Source organism: Aricia agestis, chromosome 7, assembly GCF_905147365.1.
Source record: "Aricia agestis chromosome 7, ilAriAges1.1, whole genome shotgun sequence".
In the NCBI taxonomy this organism is placed as follows: domain Eukaryota; kingdom Metazoa; phylum Arthropoda; class Insecta; order Lepidoptera; family Lycaenidae; genus Aricia; species Aricia agestis.
This window is the reverse complement of record NC_056412.1, coordinates 6,551,054-6,571,264: the sequence shown is the minus strand read 5'-3', so window position 1 is coordinate 6,571,264 and position 20,211 is coordinate 6,551,054. Positions and strand designations below refer to the sequence as shown.

At 35.7% G+C, this 20,211-nt stretch overlaps 1 protein-coding gene across 1 annotated transcript in view; it reads right to left on the bottom strand.

The window, feature by feature from the left end:
* The window catches only part of LOC121729172 (monocarboxylate transporter 7-like), a 38,187-nt gene that overhangs the window by 5,140 nt on the left and 12,836 nt on the right, over nucleotides 1-20,211 (bottom strand). The window contains exons 3-7 of the mRNA XM_042117602.1: nucleotides 15,868-16,011; nucleotides 2,825-3,103; nucleotides 2,462-2,618; nucleotides 1,949-2,096; nucleotides 1,197-1,341 (exon numbers count right to left, since the gene is read on the bottom strand). Of these exons, the coding sequence (XP_041973536.1) occupies nucleotides 1,197-1,341; nucleotides 1,949-2,096; nucleotides 2,462-2,618; nucleotides 2,825-3,103; nucleotides 15,868-16,011 (873 nt within the window). The remainder of the gene's footprint in view (nucleotides 1-1,196; nucleotides 1,342-1,948; nucleotides 2,097-2,461; nucleotides 2,619-2,824; nucleotides 3,104-15,867; nucleotides 16,012-20,211) is intronic.

The following is a 20,211-nucleotide window of genomic DNA, read 5'->3' as shown; positions in this document are numbered from 1 at the left end:
CACACACTTGGGCACTATAAAATTACTCCTGCGTAACTGGCCTAGTTTCATTGAAACCAGAGTGCTCTTGTATATTGCGCACACACTTGGGGGCTATACAATTACTCCTGAGTAACTAACCTAGTTACAGAACGCATCGTGGCCGTTTTCATTAGGACCACGACGCGAATTTCGCGTCGTGGCTGTTTTTAAATGCTCAGAACGCGTCATGGCTTTTCTCGATTGCCACAACGCGTTGTGGTCGAATAGCACGTCAGCCACGACACGAATTTCGCTATGTGGTATTTCTGTGATTACCAGAACGCGTCGTGGCTGTTTTCACTAGGGCCACGACGCGAATTTTGCGTCGTAGCCGTTTCACTATTACCACAACGCGTTGTGAGCCATTTTTTCGCTCACTGAGCGTTTTCGGTCTTTGAGCGTAACATATATATTATTATTAAAGTATTTTATTAATATACATTAACAAATATATATGTACTAGTATTTTTAATTATAATATTATATAGTATGATATTTTAAATAATTTATATATAATATTTTATTATTATATTAGTATGTAGTCTTGCTTTATTAAGTGAAATGCTTGCTGATGACCTTAGTTATATTCAGATTTTAGATTGCTCTTTATTTTTTTTTATTTTTTTTATTTTTTTACATCCTCTCGCACTATTGGCACCTACACAATTTTGTTTCTGAACACCTAAAGGTTGACTGGTAGAGAATGCCATTTGGCATTAAGTCCGCCTATGTACCAACATTGTGCAAAAAGTATAAATAAATAAATAAATAAATGTTCATTTTGATGGGTTCATTTGACGGTTTCAAGGATAACGGTGTTTACACTAACATCTTGCATATATTATAATATAAGATGACGCCTGCAACCCTATATATTTTTATTATCTATCTATCTACCCTATCTTATTATTATTAACTGTAACAAGCTTAATAATAGCATTAGCATGGCAGAATAGGTCATGGCCTATGGGCCAACGCGTCCTATGGCGTCCTAGGTGATCCTAGGGTGGGCGGCAGCGTTCTAGGATGGCGGCAGGGTTCGCACTTAGTGGCGGCTAAATTAAAGTTACTACACTCATAAAAAATAAAAATATAAATCGCGCCCTGGATTGTAGACGTAAAATGTCAAAATCAATATCTTTGTTCGGACGTACTCTGGGAATCCAATAACTTACCTATCCGTAGTACTGTGGTTAGACATGTTCCAACGAAGAAGATCTTCTTGCTGTCGACATAGTAGAAGTAGGTGAAGACGGCAAGAGAGAACCGCGCCACCAGGTCCGCTATGGCACCGACCATCACACATGTAGCTACTTGTATCTGCAAAATTTACAATAAGTACTTAATTTATAAAGTATAATCCGATTTATCCGACTTCGTGATAATTTTAACAAAAAAACGGCTTCTAAAAGTATTTCCTACCGTGGTTCACCTATGTGAGTTTTAGGCACTTGTACAGTGTACTATTATCTATTCTGTGACTATGCACACTTTAGGCAAACCATTTCATATCATCATCAGAGAGAAACATTTACTTATAGATTTATTTTAATTTTTTTTTTTTTAATTTAACGGTTTCGAACTCCTATAGTTTGTATCTATCTTATTTTATCAAAAAATACATGCACGGTATGAGGACTAGGTGTCTAAACACACTAGGCCGAAAATACGCGGCCGAAGTTTGGCAACAATACGCCAGCAATGCGCTACGCATACAATATAACACGACGTAATTTCGGCATGGTGTGTCATCAGCAATTTAAAATACATAGCAGGCATAATCATGCCGAACTCCGGCCGCGTTTTTTCGGCCTAGTGTGTTTAGACACTAAGGACTGAAAATTTTTAAAGTACAAAAACATATTATAAGAAGTGTAGCGGAAGAAAAGACAAATACAGTAAACAGAAGAAGAAGATAAATGAATACCTTAGTGTAATCATAGGAGAAGAGGAGCATGGGCTCCATGGCGAGGTAGGTGACGTCGGACACGAACGCGAACCCCAGTCCCACGAGCGTGCTCACAAACCGCGGGTCCTTCAGTAGGTCCAACTCCACGTTCTCGTATAATAGTTTACTGAAAATTAACAGAAACTACATCAAAATCGATCTACCCGTTTAGATGCTGTGATGCCACAGACAGACGGCTTCTACCCATTTAAATGCTACGATGCCACAGAAAATTATTGTTTAACTTAAAACACCTATAAATTCGATCGGGATGTGAAAAAAAATGAAAAACCATACAAAATTTTGTGACATAATATCAGGCGTAGTAGTGTAGAAGCCGTATCGATTATAATAGGAGGGTCCAAAATTGCATCAGAAAAATGTTTTTTGATAAGTACTTTGAAATAATTATTATTATTTCAAAGTACTTATCTTATTCAGTTCCTTCAGTGATAAAAAAGTCACATGGTACTCCAAAAACTTACAACTTACATAATATTCTTCTTATAGGACTCAACACGCGTGGGGTGCTGCGAAGCGGGTTTGATCTCGGCTTTATTTTCTTCTGGCAAAATATTGACGACGGAATCTTCTGTCTTGTCATTGTAGATGCTTTTGATATTGCGGTCCGTTTTGAATATTTCTGAGCCTTGAACAGAAAGATGAGATGTTTAAATTAAAAAAAAGTAATATTAAATAGGTTATAAATAATATAAGACATAAGGGTAAAAAGTTTTGTGACAATATAAGCTTCCTACTGGAGTCCCAAGTTGGTTCTTTATTTATCAAATAGAAGCTGAATTATTTTAACAAGCAAGTGGACCTAAAATCTAATGAAAAAGTTTATTCACGAACCTGAGTCATCATTGTATTGCGGGATCAAGTCTATGAGATGCCATTCCACGGGGTGCATCACCAGCATCGCGAAGAGCAGATGCAGGTCGATGGCCATGATGAGGGCCAGGGTCCACCTGAAGCCGTACTCGGAGAGGAGGAAGGTGACCAGCAGGGGGAAGGTGATGGACGCCATACTGCTCATGGTCTGGTTGGCGCTCATCATGGCAGTGCGCTTCTTGGTGAAGTAGCAGTTGAAGGCTGTGTAGCTCACGGGTATCATCACACCGAAGCCGGCACCTGAAGATATAATAATAATAATAATAAGGGGGTGAAGCCGGTTCTTCCCAGTTAGTGTCCCCGGGCAACACTTGGGTGCGCCACCCCACCCTCTACGGGGTGAGGTACTCACGTGGCTGATCATCGGCTCTGTCTTTCTTTATCAATCTTTTCATCGTCTTTTTATTAGTCAATCCTTGGTTTTGAATCGTCTTTATTTTTATTTTTATCTATCTTTCACCAACTATGTTTTCCCTTTTACTATATTTCTCGTTTAGTTAACTCTTCTCTTAGGAAACCAGATTATGTGATGCGACTAAGAAACAGAATTATACCCCAGGCGGGTACCGGAGCGTTGCGGGATGGAGAATCCCGCCCCGGACCCTCGGGCTGCCCTGCGTATTCTGGGGAGGGCACCGTATCACACAATAACAATGTTATCATACGCCAATATCATAGTCGAGACAACTCACCAACTAGTCTCTCATCAATTTTATCCCTCTTTTCATCGCCACCATCATCTCCAGCTTCATATATCATGGCTACTCACTCTAGTTCATCAAATACATTGTCCTATACCTATGACAATCAGATCTACTGTGGATGTTGTGCAGGAGGCTATCCAAGCCAGAGTTACTGCACCCGCCTACAGTATGGTGTGCAAGCGTAAAAAATGGTCTAAACAAATGAACATTTTCATAATGCGCCACTATTTCATACTCACAAATGTAGAATCCGATACTAAATCTTACTTATCACATTTACACACATTATTCTCATCACAATACCCAGAAATGGAAGCATCCAAGCAGAGAGTAGGTGACCAACGACGAGCAATAGTCCAGAGACATCTTTAAGCCCTCAAGAAATATTAGATATTAAAAATGACGTAAAATTTCAACTACAAAACCAAAATCAGCATTTGACTCCACAAAATATGACACAATTAGAAACTACCGACACCAACGGTAGAAGTCGAAAAATGAGATGGACAACTGAAATAAATGAAACGATAATGCGGACCTATTACAGGATTACCAAACTAGAGACTGACCTCACCACGTACCGACCATTATTACATAAAGAAATTACCACCAAATGCCCCTCAATAGTGTTATGATTTATGTAATTCAGTACCTAGTTTATTGTTTTTAGAATACTAAATTATTGTAACTTAACTATTTTTGACTAAATTAGATGGTAGTTTTAATACTTAAATCTGGCCACACTGACAATGTGCAATCCCAAGGCTACGTTCGCTTCACTTGGAGTGGGGGGTTGATGGGTAAAACTTGTGTATAAATACCCCAAGAGCGCAGTATGATGCGAATTTTGACGGAAGAACAATTGTAAGAGGAATCTCTGCCCGAAAGTATACCACTGTATAATATTGTAGAATAAATGTATTTGAAAGTCATTATGTAGTTTCTTATCAATAGCTCATCTGTCAATACAAAGAATAGCTGACCAACGAAGATCGATTGTCAATAATCACCTTCTATCTAAAGACCATCTTAAAAGAATACGCAATGAAGTGCAGCAGCAGCTGAATACTTCAAATGAAGAACAGACAGACGATTTGACTAGACCACCTGACCTTAATTCAACAGAAAATGTGTTAGATGAATGTATTCACTTACCAACTGAAGACTGTCCTAATATTATACCTTCACCTTTAAAATTGTCATCAGAATTAGAAGCACAATTGAAAGAAATGTTTACAGATACGTATAATATATTTAAAGATACCGATCCAACAACACGGCCGTCCTTACCTAACTTAAAACCCTCCAGAAAAATAAAACAGATAGTTCATTACCTTAATACTGAAATACTTCCTAACACACTGAGAGACGACACTGATTTTAACACGCTACATACTTACATTTATACTGCAGCATACACCACAATCAAATTTAACGGAGTGAGAATCAACAATAACAATGCAGCTAACTTTAACAAACCACGAACGTAACCATGGTGGCATAGACGTCTGGAACGTAGAATTAATGAACTTAGAGCATGTATAGGCCGACTTACTATGCCGTTAGTCGGCCTATACATGCTCTAAGTTCATTAATTCTACGCAAAAGGTACCCAGGATCAGCCTACCTAGAAACGCAAATAGAAAAAATTAAGCAACGATATAAAATTCATTCCCAACGCGAGGCCCAAAACTCTGATATAACACATTTTTAGATACTTTAAAACAGAAACTAAATATACTATCCAACAGGTTAAAAAAGTATAACGAATGCACAATTAGAAAATAAGGAATTCACAAATATCGAAAAATTATTTTACAAAAAACTAACTCAAAACAACGATAACCAACAAAATAATAATAGTCCTGTACCGTCGTCAGAGTCCATGCATACCTACTGGTCCAATATATGGTCACATCCAGTTGAACACGAAAATAGTCAATGGATTGATAAAGATAAAGATAGAGTCAAAGACATTCCTGTCATGAAATTTGAAGAAATTTAGCTCAAAAATATAAAAGCAGTTATATTTATTAAGTAAAACGCATAATTGGAAAGCAACCGGATCTGATCATATACATAATTACTGGTTTAAAAAATTTACATCCATACATACAATACTACTCAAGCACATAAATTCATTCATTAAATCGCCAGACACAATACCATCCTTTATTACACAGGGTATAACTTACATGCTAGCAAAAGATAACTCGGATACTTCAAACCCCGCAAAATATAGGCCTATAACCTGTCTGCAAAATATCTACAACATTATAACAGCATGCATAAGCAATTTAATATATACACATATAAATGAACATAATATTCTAGCTAAAAAGCAGAAAGGATGCCGTAAGTTTAGCCAAGGGTGCAAGGAACAACTCTAGACTCCGTAATTTCACAACAGGCTTTAAACAGAAACGTAATATATACACTATGTATATAGATTATAAGAAAGCTTTCGATTCTGTACCACACTCCTGGCTTATTTATATTTTAAAACATTATAAATAAATTGTCTAGAAATAATTATGCCCAATTGGCACACCAAATTGAAAATTTTTGACTCGACTAAAGCTATTGAAACTGACTTCATTTACATAAAGAGAGGTATATTCCAAGGAGACTCTTTAAGTCCTCTTTGGTTTTGCCTTGCCCTTAATCCTCTTTCATTTTGTTTTCCGTATTCATTTTGGTTAAGTATAAAATACTTAACCAAAATGACTACGGATTTAAGATCAAATATAATTCACACCATACATCACTTTCACATCTTCTCTATATGGAAGACATCAAAATTTTTGCAAACACACTAAACCACTTACACGCTCTTGCTGACCGTACACAATATTTTTCTAATGACATAAAAATGGAGTTTGGGATAGATAAATGTAAAATACAATCAATAAATAAAGGTAAAATAGAACATAATATACCGTATAAACTTAACAATCACGAAATAATTGATCCAGTTGACCCATTAGAGGGATACAAATACCTAGGCTTCTACCAATCACAGCAAATACATCATAAAGAAACTAAAAATCTACTCAAACAGAAATTCAAAGCAAGGATACATAAAATACTACACACACATCTGAACGCAAAAAACACAATTAAAGCGATCAATACATATGCCATACCTACGAGCAAACGGGTCACCTGATGGAAAGCAATTTCCGTCGCCCATGGACACTCGCAACTCAGAAGAGCTGCAGGTGCGTTGCCGGCATATTAAAAGTAAATAGAAGAGGGTAGGGAAAATAATAGGGGAGGGTAGGGAAGGGAATAGAAGAGGGTAGGGAAAAGAAAAAGAGAGGGTGGGGAAGGGAATAGGGCCTCCGGTGAACTCACTCACATGGCGAAACACAGCGCAAGCGCTGTTTCACGCCAGTTTTCTGTGAGCCCGTGATATTTCTCCGATCGGCCGGCCCATTCGTGCAAAACCATGGCTCTCCCACGTGCATATAAAAATAAACGTACATTATTATACGGTACAATATATATTTAAAAATAAATATTATTATAAAAAAATGCTATAACTTCTATAATAAAACAACAGCACTTGTCTAAACAAGTAAAATACTTATTACAATAGAGAGAACCGTTTCGTGGTAACATTTTTAAACTTAATATGAACTCTTACCTAATCTGAACGTCTTAGTAAAAAATACTTCATCATCTTCAATAACTGAAAATATTCAAGATTATTCTCAAGTGTTAGTACCCAATACTCCAACTGCATCCCCAGTAAAGACATGCAAAATTGAAAACCTGTTTTGTTGCCAACATGAAACTGATGATTTTTCCTGCCCTTCTGTATCTACTATTAGCACATACTCGAACCAACCATTTCCATCGTGTTCGTGAAACCTCCACGTCTAAAATTTCAAACGCAGAGCGTTTTGAGATTTTCACAAAGATTTGGGAACTTTGTAGCAAAGAATAGCAATGGTTGTATGTAGCTAACTATAGAAGACCGAAAAACCGAACATTCAGACGACAGTTAAAGTATAATATTAAATAGTATTTACATATAATTTTCTACATAGAACCATTGCTGTTTTTTGCCACCAAGTTGCCAAAACTTAGTGAAAATCTCATTAGTAGTGCATTGGAATTTGCAATGGCATGGAGGTTTCATAGTTTTAGCATCGACTATACGCCCTTTTTTTAATACATATGTTTTGCATAAGTTTTTTTAAAGCTTTTAGTTTTATTTCCCTCCACTTTTCTTTTTTTTTTGGTTTCGTTTTTTTTTTTGGTGCGCTTTTTTCCTTCTGTTCTTTAAGATCGTTGAACACGATGGAGATGATGAATCAAGTATCTGCTAATAGTAGATTCAGAAGGGCAGAAATAATCATCAGTTTCATGTTGGCAACAAAACGGGTCATCACATTTGGCATGTCTTTTTACTGGTGATGCAGTTGGAGTTTTGGGTACTAACACTTGAGAATAATCTTGAATATTTTCAGTTAATAGAGATGATAAAGTACTAAAAATGGGAGTCAACGTTGTTGAAAATCTAACGTTGCTGAGAACTTGTGAGGTTTCTGATTAAGGAAATTCATTTGCCCCAATAGACGTCATTTTACCTGCAGGCATAAAAGGATCGTCATTTTATTCAGGAATACAAATGGAGGCAATTAATTTATCTTGGTGATATTATTTACCTTTATGAGATGGTTCTTGAACACGTCTTCTGAAAAGGCATAATTCCATACATTTTGCATTTGCTAAGTTGACAATATTTCAGCTGCTCCTTGTGGTCATTACTCATTACCACAAGGATCTGCTGAAATATTGTAGTATAAAATATGTATGTATTAATATTGTTGTTGTACGTGTTTTTTAGCGGAGCAGACACCTATAACGCCATTGCATTACAGGAGTCTGCTCCGCTAAAAAATATACAGTGTGTAACAAAAATAAGTGATAATACTTTAGGATGTGTACGTGTTCCTTGTAGAGAGTTCACTGTGAAAGTAGCAGTTCTGAAAGACGTGTAGTATAGTAAGTATGTACCTAGTATAAGTAAGTGAATTACACTACAATAAAGTTAGTCTTAACCAAGTCGTCGAGTGTTTCATTTCACCTATCAGGGCCCATCCTCACATGGCGACCCTGCCAGGATTCGAACCTGGAATCTTCTGATTTAGACGAGGATTTCTGATTAGACGAGGAGACCGAAATGCCATCGCAGTCATCCTCATCAGCAGACGACATATCCCTTAATTTTTATAATTATAAACGTGGTCGTAATAATTTTTACAACAGGCGTTATTTTCCTAATCGAAACGATCGCTCATGGGGAGGTCGCCATTCCAAAAATGTTCGTGTCGACGGCAGCTCCCCCAGCAGCCCCGCTGCTGCTGCGTCCGGCCGCGCTCCACGTCGTGGTCGAGGCTTTGGTCGAGGTCAGACGACATCGTACAGAGGTAAGTCGAATAGTTATTATAATAATTCTAGAGGTCGCGGGTTCTGCCGAGGAGGCAATATCCGTATTATGAACGAGGAGATCGTTCAGAGAGCCGATGATGATGATGAGGGTAGCGATACGCCGATCATCCCTCAACAGTTTTTTCGTGAATAATGAATTTATTTACGCCTTAAATAGCACGTGTTGTGTACAATTATATCATGTTGATGAAAATACTTATCATTATCAAAGTAAATATAATATTCTGACATTTTTACTAGATACAGGAGCATCGATCTGTGCCATTAAATATGAGTATGTAAAGAAACTCGACATACCAATGCACACCGAGTGCATTACAATACAAGGAATAGGCGGTGCGATTCAAGCTATAGGATATGTTCATTTGACGCTTAGTAACATGCATAATTCTCAGGAATTTCTTATGCAACATAAGTTTTATGTTTTCCAGACTTTACCATGCAAAGCGAATGCGATTATAGGACAGGATTTTCTTACAAACTTTAATGCTATTTTGAACCTTAAATGCTCTACGTTAACTTTAAATAACAAGTCGAATAACAATAGTATCGTATTGCCGCTTTGTTCCCAGACTGAAAGTAGAAGTAGTTATTATATTTTACCGCCAAGATCGGAATCTATACATTATATACCGATTACATATACGGAGGAATGTCTTGTGTGTTCATCGGAATTACAAAAAGATGTATTTATAGCAAATACTATAGTTAAGCCCTCGAATGGTATGATACCAGTGTTAATATTAAATACTAGCGAGGATGAGATACGTCTTGAAAATATTGAACCGAAAATAGAGAAAATTAGTGATTACGAATTATGTGATTTTAGTCGTTGTAAAAATTTTAAATCCGATCGTGTTAAAAAGTTATTGAATATGCTTCACTTGAATCATTTAAATTTAGAAGAGAGAAAGATTATTGAGAATGTTTGTGCAAAATTTTCGGATATATTTTTATTACCGGGTGACAAGTTGACGACTACAAATATTTATAAGCATCGTATTTATTTAAAAGAGAATTCCCAGCCAATTTACAATAAGCCGTATAGGATACCATACTCACAAAAATTAGAGCTTAATCAACAAATCAGTGACATGCTACGGGATGGTATAATAGAACCGTGTCAGTCAGACTGGTCATCACCTCTAATATTAATTCCTAAAAAATTAGATAATTCAGGAACTAAAAAATGGCGATTAGTCATAGATTATAGGAAGTTAAATAATAATATACAGGATGATAAATTTCCCCTCCCGAACATAACAGATATTTTAGACTCTCTTTCAGGTTCTGTTTACTTCTCTACTCTCGATCTTTCAAATAGCTACTATCAGTGTGACCTTGAGCCTAGTAGCCGAAAATACACAGCTTTTAGTACTGGACAATTTGGAGTTACAGATTCAAATAAAAGTAAAACTAGTTCTCTTTCGGGACAGTATCAAATGACGAGGATGCCCATGGGACTAAAGACTAGTCCAGCTGCTTTTTCAAAAATGATGACTGTTGCAATGTCCGGCTTAACATATGAAAAATGCTTAATTTATTTGGACGATTTGGTAGTTTTTGGCAATTCATTAGAAAATCATACGAAAAATTTAATAGATGTATTTGCAAGATTACGTAAAGTCAATTTAAAACTTAATCCCCATAAATGTAACTTTTTGAGAAAAGAGATTTTGTATCTAGGACACACTATTTCCAGTGAAGGTATTTTGCCTGATCCAGAAAAAATTAAAGTTTTAAGTAAATGGCCAACTCCAAATAATTTGAAAGAGTTAATTAGATTTGTAGCGTTTGCAAATTATTATCGAAAGTTTATAAAAAATTTTGCAATGATTGCATACCCCCTTACGCAGTTAACTAAGAAAAATGCTAAGTTTATTTGGGATGAAAAATGTCAGTCCGCATTTACAAATTTAAAATCTTTAATTTCGTCGCCTCCAGTTCTCGAATATCCAAATTTTTCCGTAGATCATAAATTCATATTACAGACAGATGCCTCTCAATATTCACTAGGTGCCGTTTTGTGTAATTCCAATAGTAAACCGATTGCTTTCGCAAGTAGAAATTTAAATAAATCTGAACTTAATTATCCCACGATAGAGAAGGAGCTTTTGGCGATAGTGTGGGCAGTTAAGCATTTTCGCCCATATTTGTATGGTAGGCCGTTTATAATACAAACGGATCACAAGCCGTTAATATATTTATTTGGGATGAAAGATCCATCCAGTCGACTTACAAAATTTAGACTTTTACTCGAGGATTATAATTTCACAGTAGAATATGTTAAGGGTTCTGAAAATATTGCAGCCGATGCGATGTCACGTTTACCAATTACGTCGGATGACTTAAAAGCGATGCACGAGAGCATCATCACGGTTATGACGCGAGCTCAGTATAGGAAAGCTGCTCAAACTCAGACTCAGAGTTCTCCGAGTGCTATGGTACCTACTGACGATCGGCCTGCGCAACCGAGAGTCGTAGAAATTTATAGTAAACCGGGAATATCTGTTGAACTTAAATTTATTGACTATTGTAAATTGAGGAACTTACGCAAGTTAAAAGATATAGATATTGAAAATGATATATTTTGTTACTCGTCAAAAAGAATGTGTTTATATATAAATCCAGTAGCCCGATCACAACTGAGGCCAGCCACTTTTGTGAGGGAACTGAGAAGTTTTTGTGAAAAAATTAATGTGCACGAATTAATTTTTATACGATGTAAAAGTAAAATATATGACGAGTTTATAGAAAAGTTAGCTAACGAGATAAAGATACAAAAAGATTGGACCGGTCCGCGATTGTGTATTTTAAATGACGTAGAAATAATTGACGATAAAGACGACCAGAAGGTAATATTGAATGATTTTCATCTTCTTCCAACGAGTGGCCACGCTGGAATAAGACGAATGTATAAAAATATAAAAAAATATTACTTTTGGCCTGGTCTAGAGAATGACGTTAAAAAATTTATTAGTAAGTGCGATAAATGTCAAAAACAAAAACATAGCTCTCATCGTGTTAAGGAGCCAATGGTAATTACGACTACAGCTAATTCTGCTATGGAAAAAGTTTTTCTTGACGTTGTAGGACCTCTGGAGAAGGACGATTATAATTATTCGTATATTTTGACAATTCAATGCGAATTGAGTAAATACGTTGAGGCATATCCTATGTATACTAAAAGTTCAGAGGAAATAGCTAGGAACTTTGTCAATAATTTTATATTACGTTTTGGTATACCGGAAAATGTCGCTACTGATAGGGGTACTGAATTTTTATCATCAATTTTTCAGGAAACTTGTAAGTTATTACAGATAAATCGATTAAATTCCACAGCTTACCATCATCAAAGTATAGGATCGCTAGAAAATACTCATAAGAGTTTAGGAAATTATTTAAGGATACAAACACAAAATCATTCACGTCTATGGAGCCCATGGTTACCATTTTGGTGTTTTTCCTATAATACTTCTGTTCACACATCTACTAATTTTACACCATTTGAGTTAGTTTTTGGTAAAAAATGTAAAATTCCTTCTAATTTTACACAAAATTCTGTCGATCCTCTATACAGTGATAATTACATTTCAGAATTAAAATTTAGACTACAGACTACACAAAAAGAAGCTTATGAAAATTTATTACAAAATAAAATAACTAGAAAAGAAAAATATGATAAAAATTGTAACCCTATTACCTATAAGAAAAATGACTTAATTTTAATTAAAAACGAGACAGGTAATAAATTGCAGAGTATTTATAATGGACCATATGAGGTCATAGAAGACATTGAGCCAAACGTTAAGATATTAAAAAACGGAAAGATAGATATAGTTCATAAGAATAGGACTAAGCTATTTAGAAATTAATTTTTCATTTATTATGATTTAATATTACTTTCTATTGTTTAACAAAAGGTAATTTTTTTCTTAAAATATTTTAAATGTATTATTATCATGTAAGTATTGCATAGAAATTGTTATTAGTGTTTAGTTGATAAAAAAAATTGTTTATGTTCAATTTTTTTTTCTCCCCACGGGGAAGGTGTAGTATAGTAAGTATGTACCTAGTATAAGTAAGTGAATTACACTACAATAAAGTTAGTCTTAACCAAGTCGTCGAGTGTTTCATTTCACCTATCAGGGCCCATCCTCACAGACGAAAAAAAATTTTCACTTTTGTATGGGTAAGGGCCCGAGCGTCACGAGTTTCCCCATACAAAAGTGAAAAATAAATTTGGTCTTTCAGCGCTGCTACTTTCACAGTGAACTCTCTACAAGGAACACGTACACACCCTAAAGTATTATCACTTATTTTTGTTACACCCTGTATGTAAGTGCTAGGTGCCTACCTAGAACTTACTTTTTTTTCTTCAAGCAGCAAAAATTATTTAGCCAATTTGTTATATTGTGTACTCTTAGAATATGTCATGCTATACAAGACAAGCATAAGTGACATTGGGATTGCAGAGTGATATAAGGCAGTGCGGTTCTTAAGATGAAACTTATCAAAGTTGTACGTTTTGAAAATAGTTTCAAAAAGCATAAATATTAGAAATTTTAAACATCAATGAAAAAAAGGCATTAAAATAAGCGTTATGCTAACGGTTAAATCAAATTACAATTTAAAATGTCAATATATCTTTATTATTTTTTATCAAAAAACGACCTATGTTAAATTGTGTGCCACGAATAACGTCGGATATGCAAATCCAACCAGCATCTATCCATAGAAAAATGACGGTTCATACGGTACGTCCTTAAATGATCCATAGAATAATGACGATTGGTTAATTCCGTCAATAAAAAAGTACCTACAGAAAAAATAAAGAAGAGTTTTGACTCTTAAATAGTTACTTTTAATAAAGCTTAATCAGTGTAAATACTAAATCATATACCAAAAAAAGTAAGTCCTTAAAACAACGACGGATTTATTAAATCCGTCGTTGTACGGTGGATAAGAAAATTAAGTCTTCTGTTCGGTCGAATTCGGTCGCGTAACCATCAATTTTCTACTGTTCTTCTTTTTAATGTAGCAAAAGTGTTTAATTTATAAGTAAACAGCATCTCAAGTCTTTACAAAGCAACAAAATATTATGATATTCACTTACCCATAATATAATCACCATTTTGCACAAACGCTAACATCCGTTTAAACCTTGAATGCATAATATTTTGAACTTATTCGAATTACATATGCCTAATACGTATTATAAACTATTTTAATATTCTTTAAAAATTATTAAAAAGTGCGTTACGAGTAAAAAATACGCGTAACCGTAGAACAGGGATGGTATTGACCATCCGCCGCGGTGAGCGGGGGGTGGGGGACGGACGCTGTCCACCGAACTCAGACGCATTGTTTAATCCGTCGTTGTACTACGGTCACACAATCAAATCCGTCGTTTTTCTAGTCTATAAATCAGGCATTTAGTGGATTTTTTTTTAATATTTTTATAATCAGTCGATAAAACACATAGGTAAATACAAGTCGATTTATGCAATAAACCAAAAATGTAAAAAAATCAGATCAGTCTTTATTCTACGATTATGACGTTATGTATAAGATTTTAATATCCTTAGCTGTTTCTAAAAAAAACAAACATGATTTTTTTAAATTGAATATCATGTTTTACTTGCTATGCCCCGCGAACGAAAATAACATCTCTTCTATTTTGGAAAATGGTTAAAAATGTAGCCTATGTATTAATCAAGGATGTCAGCTCCTTCCTTCTCGTAAAATTTTGTCGAAATCGCTCCAGCCGTTTAAGCGTGAAGAAGTAACAAACATACAAACTCACAAACTTTCGACTTTATAATATTAAGTAGTAGGTTAGTAGGATTTATTTTTAGCTCTTGGAATGACAAGGCCGCCTATTTGATTAAAGCTAATGTCTCAAACAAACTGGTGGAAATAATTGTATTTGTCTTACTACGTTTACGTTACTTATGATAAGGTGTGCAATGTGCGTGCAAGATATCTTAATTATTATGCTAAATATAAACAAAGGATTTACCCGATAAGAATTAAAGTAGAATGAAATGAAAGTCATAAGAATATGCATTGATGTAAAGATTTTGTATGAATTTAGAAGACACAATATTATGAACTCTAGGTATTATCAGAGAAATAATTGACTATGGCAGACCTACGTTATTAATTGGTCATGTTATGTAAAGTCAATATTAGTTGTAATCTCTCGCCTGGTTTTGACAGAGCCCGACCAAATTATTAAGGTATACTGTATGCATATATACCAATATAATCAATTTCGCTGATGTACCGTCATACGAGCACTATTGGCATAGTAAAAGGAGGGGAAGTAAGTTATCTTCATACAAAGGCACCGCGCGCGGCTTGTATGTGTGCGCCATACTATCAATGCGTCGCGTCGCCACGTACGGCACACAACAAAATCTCGGCGGTACCAGCCTAGTAAAACTGGCCGAGATTTTGTTGTGTGTCGTCCTTCCCCTATTATTTTTGACGAGTGTGCAATTAGAGATAATTGTAATAAGCCGAATCGTAATAAAGCTGAGGTATGCGAGGAATCACAGCGTATAAGTTAGAGCAGGAGTGGAGAAAAAAGGCATAAAAACCTACGACATGCAAACCTTCAAGAAGAGACTGCATTCCCTCATAAAAGGCCGGCAACACACCTACAGCTTTCTAATATTGCGAGTGTCCATGGGTGGCGGTAGTTGCTTTCCATCAGGTGACCCGTATGCTCGTTTGCCCCCTTATTTTATTTAAAAAAAACCTCGCATTATCTAAAAATGTAATAAAAATCCTCGTGTCAAAAAATGTCGACGTCACCACTCATAAGCTCACCTCGGATAACACCAAACGTGAAGGCGAGCTGGTAAGTCTTCTGGACGAAGATGGTGAGCACATCCCCCAACACGAACAGTCCGGCTCCCACCAGCCCCACCTGACGGAAGCTGTACTTCTTCAGGGCAATCCCGCTGAGAAAACCTGGAAAATACCGATAAATAGTATTTAGCCAACTAGCAAAGGAATACGAATATTCTAAACGAAATGCCTAGATGTTACATGGTAATTGACTTATTTAATTTATCAGGTATCAAGATGTCATTCATGGGCGTACCGAGGGGGGGCAGGGGGGGGCAGCTGCCCCCCCCTGGATCATGTTGACGTCCGTCCCTACTAAGTATATTACCTAGTACTTTCATCTTTAAATTAAAAATAATGAAACGAATTTTTGGCATTTGTTTGCAATACAATATTTTTACAACTAAAAAATATTAATTTTTTATTCTTTATAAACACCTAGCTTATAAAAAATCTGATTTGCCCCCCCCTGGCCCAGAATCTTCGTAATTTGCCCCCCCCCCCCTGGCCCAGAACCTGGGTAATTTGCCCCCCCCCCCCCCTGTCCCAGAACCTGGGTACGCCCATGATGTCATTCATAAAAATCGCATACATATTATTATAGTTTAGTCCAGCAGTTTCTAACTTATAATATAGTGTCATTTTCAGTATATTGTTATTGCGCATTTGCGATCTATTTTTCAGGTTTTATTGCACATTCGTTTGACACATTTTTGCTGAAAGTCCTTAATTCAGTCACCATTAATAGCACGTCCGGGAATAAGTGCTTCTTTTGAAACACAATTGTTATTATTCATCAATATACCCCAATTATGACCGAAGTTATTAATGCATAATATTTGCATGCTTTTATCAGTGCTTCGATAATGCATATTATTATAATCCAATGTAAATATTTATGTCATTCAAAAGAATTAGCAGATTTACTTTGTTTGTAAGAATTATTTAACATTCTTTAAATTCACAAATTATGTATAACAGATAACTAGATAATGTAATGTTTTAATGAAGGCTCATCAAATGTTAATAACTGCTTATTATTTAAGTTTATCAAGTACCTTTGAAATGTTTTGGGATAGAAAATATAAATAACACTTGTCAGTGGCGCAATCTGATTTCTTGAATGCCTGAATATTTAAATCATTATAATTTAATTAATTTCAAGCTATGTGATGCCCGCAACTTTGTTGCAACTTGCAAGTATTGGTTGTAGTATTATTCCAATTTTCATCAAAATCGATTAAGCGGATTAAGCGTGAAGAGATTGCCGACAGACAGACAGATGAGACAGATGAGACAGACATATTTTCCCAATTATAGGATAACCTTACAATAAAATACAGGTCAATGTCACCTTTTTGCTTTGCCGTAGTCGGGTAAAAATAGCCTTTTTTAGGGTTCCGTACCCACTACCCGGGACCCTATTACTAAGACTTCGATGTCTGTCTGTCCGTCTGTCTGTCTATCTCCAGGCTGTATCTCAAGAACCGCTATGGCTAGATTTCAGAAATTTTTACAGTTTGTGTAGGTAATAGATATATCTGTTGCCGCTATAACAATAAAATACTAAAAACAAACTAAATTAAATGTTAAAGGGGGGTTCCCATACAACAAACGTGATTTTTTTGCTATTTTGTACTCTATATCAATAACGACAAAAGGTAGGCACTTGAAATGTTCACAAAATACTCAATTGTATTTATTCTTTAATAATTAATAGTAAAATTAAAATAAACTTAATAATCAAGGGGGCTCCCATACAAAAACACAATTTTTTGGCATTTTTGTTTTTATAATGGTACGGAACCCTTCGTGCGCGAGTCCAACTCGCACTTGATCGATTTTTTGTATCTCTGTACACAACTGACGAATCTAATTAGAAGACTCAAGCTCAGATGCTGTAGTGTAAACCGTTAAGGCTCTATCTAGATCAGAATCTAGATTCTGTGTTCTGAGTGTGCCAAAAAACCCTACAAGCGTTAACACACACACACAGAATATTATGCTTTCTGGCGCAGTAAACACAGAAATGAATGTTTCAACATTTCAATTAATTATGCTTTGTATTGTTGCCATTAAGAGGATACACCAGGGGCTAGAGAAATGAAAAAAAAGTACGTGTAATATCTATAGCTGTCTCCCTTACCTCAAGCCTATACCGCAGAACGCGATAGAGACAACTGCAGAAAATCAACGATTCGTTGTCCCCTGATTCCTTCTCCAAAACTTAACCGATTTAAGTACTTTTTTCATTAAAGATTAAAGAAAGGCTTGAAAATCTGGCCATTTTTTTGGGTTTTTGAACGTTCATATCTTATTTAATAATTAAATTATGAAAAAAAAACATAGAGACATTGTATTAATTGTATTAGTGGCCGTAGATATTCAGGAAAAAATTATAACTCTACTAGCATTATCCAGGGAGGAAACAGGGGACAACGTTTGTATGGAAAAAAGGGCGGTGTGGACTCCTCTTAATAATATCGAGCGAATCAATAGATGACCAGGGTTACTGACGATATTGTATATCATCGGCATTTGTATTCAATTAACTGTCTGTTAAAATAGTTAAACTACAGTAATTAGTGTCAGTAACGCGCTGACCTAAATCTCACAGAGAATCTTATCTACCCTTAATTATTCCTAATTAATCTAAACGACAATAATTCAATGAAAGCGAATAGTTAATGGACATTAACCGTTGATTCTTAAGACCGCAGAACTATTGGTCATTCACAAATTACTTACGTCAAAACCCTAGGAAAATTATTTGAAAGGGCTTATATAAATTATCACGAACTACTGAAGCAATTTTCCTGTTATTTGGCACAGATAAGAAGTAGACCACGTGAAGGATCATAGGCTATTTTTGTGGACTAATTTGTCTGTGAAATATCTAATTTACGCGGGCGAAGCTGCGCGGAAAGTTATGTTTCGCGTGGTCACGACATCACACGTAAACGGCTGGACCCATTTTGCTGAAATTCGGTATAAAGATACTTTGAGTCCCGAAAAAGAACTACTACATGATACATTTTGTCCCGGAAAATGTACGGTTACTGCACAATATACGTTTATGATTTGCGCGTAAACTATTCATTCCATTTTGATGGAATTCGGTATGGAGATACTTTGAGTCTCGGGAAAGGACAAGGAATACTAATTTTGTCTTGGAAAATGTACGGTTCTTCTCAATAAACTTTTATGATTATCGCCTAAACTATTCGATTTATTTTGATGAAATTTGGTATGGCAATACTTTCAGTCTCGGGAAAGGACAAGGAATACTAATTTTATCCCGGAAAATATACGGTTCCCGCACAATAAACTTTCATGATTCTCGCCTAAACTATTTATTAATCTATTTTGATGAAATTTGGCATGGAGATTGGAGATAGGGCTGGAGGACTAATTTGAATCTGAGACAAGGAATGTTTTTTGTCCCGGAAAAATGTGCGGTTCCCACACAATATACTTTTCTGATTTGCGCGTAAACGACTCAATACGGGAACAATTACTATAAACTAAAGTCCACGCGGACGAAGTCGCGAGCAACAGCTAGTATACCATAATATCTGGGTTTTTTTTAATAATATGATTGGCTAAAATGGATATTTTGTAAAAAATAATAATGACAAGCTTGTATGTGACGACGGCTACGTAAGACAAGTTACCGAAATATAGATTACTAGATGACGCCCGCAACTCCGTTGCGCCAAAACTCGTTTATCGCGCGGGAACCGTACATTTTTCCGAAGTAAAAAGTGTCCGTTCCCGGGACTCAAAATATCTCCATATCAAATTTTAGCAAAATTGGTTCAGTGGTTTGGGCGCGAAGAGGTAACAGACAGACTGACACACTTTTACATTAATAATATTAGTATGGAAGTATAGATATGAATTTTAGATAATACTGCAGTGAACCTTTCCGGAATGTACCTATTATACTAATATTATAAGTTTGGTTGTTTGTTTGTTTGAACGCGCTAATCTCAGGAACTACTGGTCTGATTTGAAAAATTATTTCAGTATTATATAGTCCATTTATCGAGGAAGGATATAGGCTATATTTTATCACGCTAACACAATAGGAGCGAAGAAATAGGGGGAAATTATTTGAAAGGGCTTATCTCACGAACTACTGGAGCAATTTTTCTGTTATTTGGCACAGATAAGAAGTAGACCACGTAAAGGATCATAGGCTATTTTTTGTGGACTAATTTGTCTGTGAAATATCTAATTTAGGCGGGCGAAGCCGCGCGGAACGTCTATAATCTATGTTTGCTATTATATACTGACGCAGACGAGGTCGCGGGCAACAGC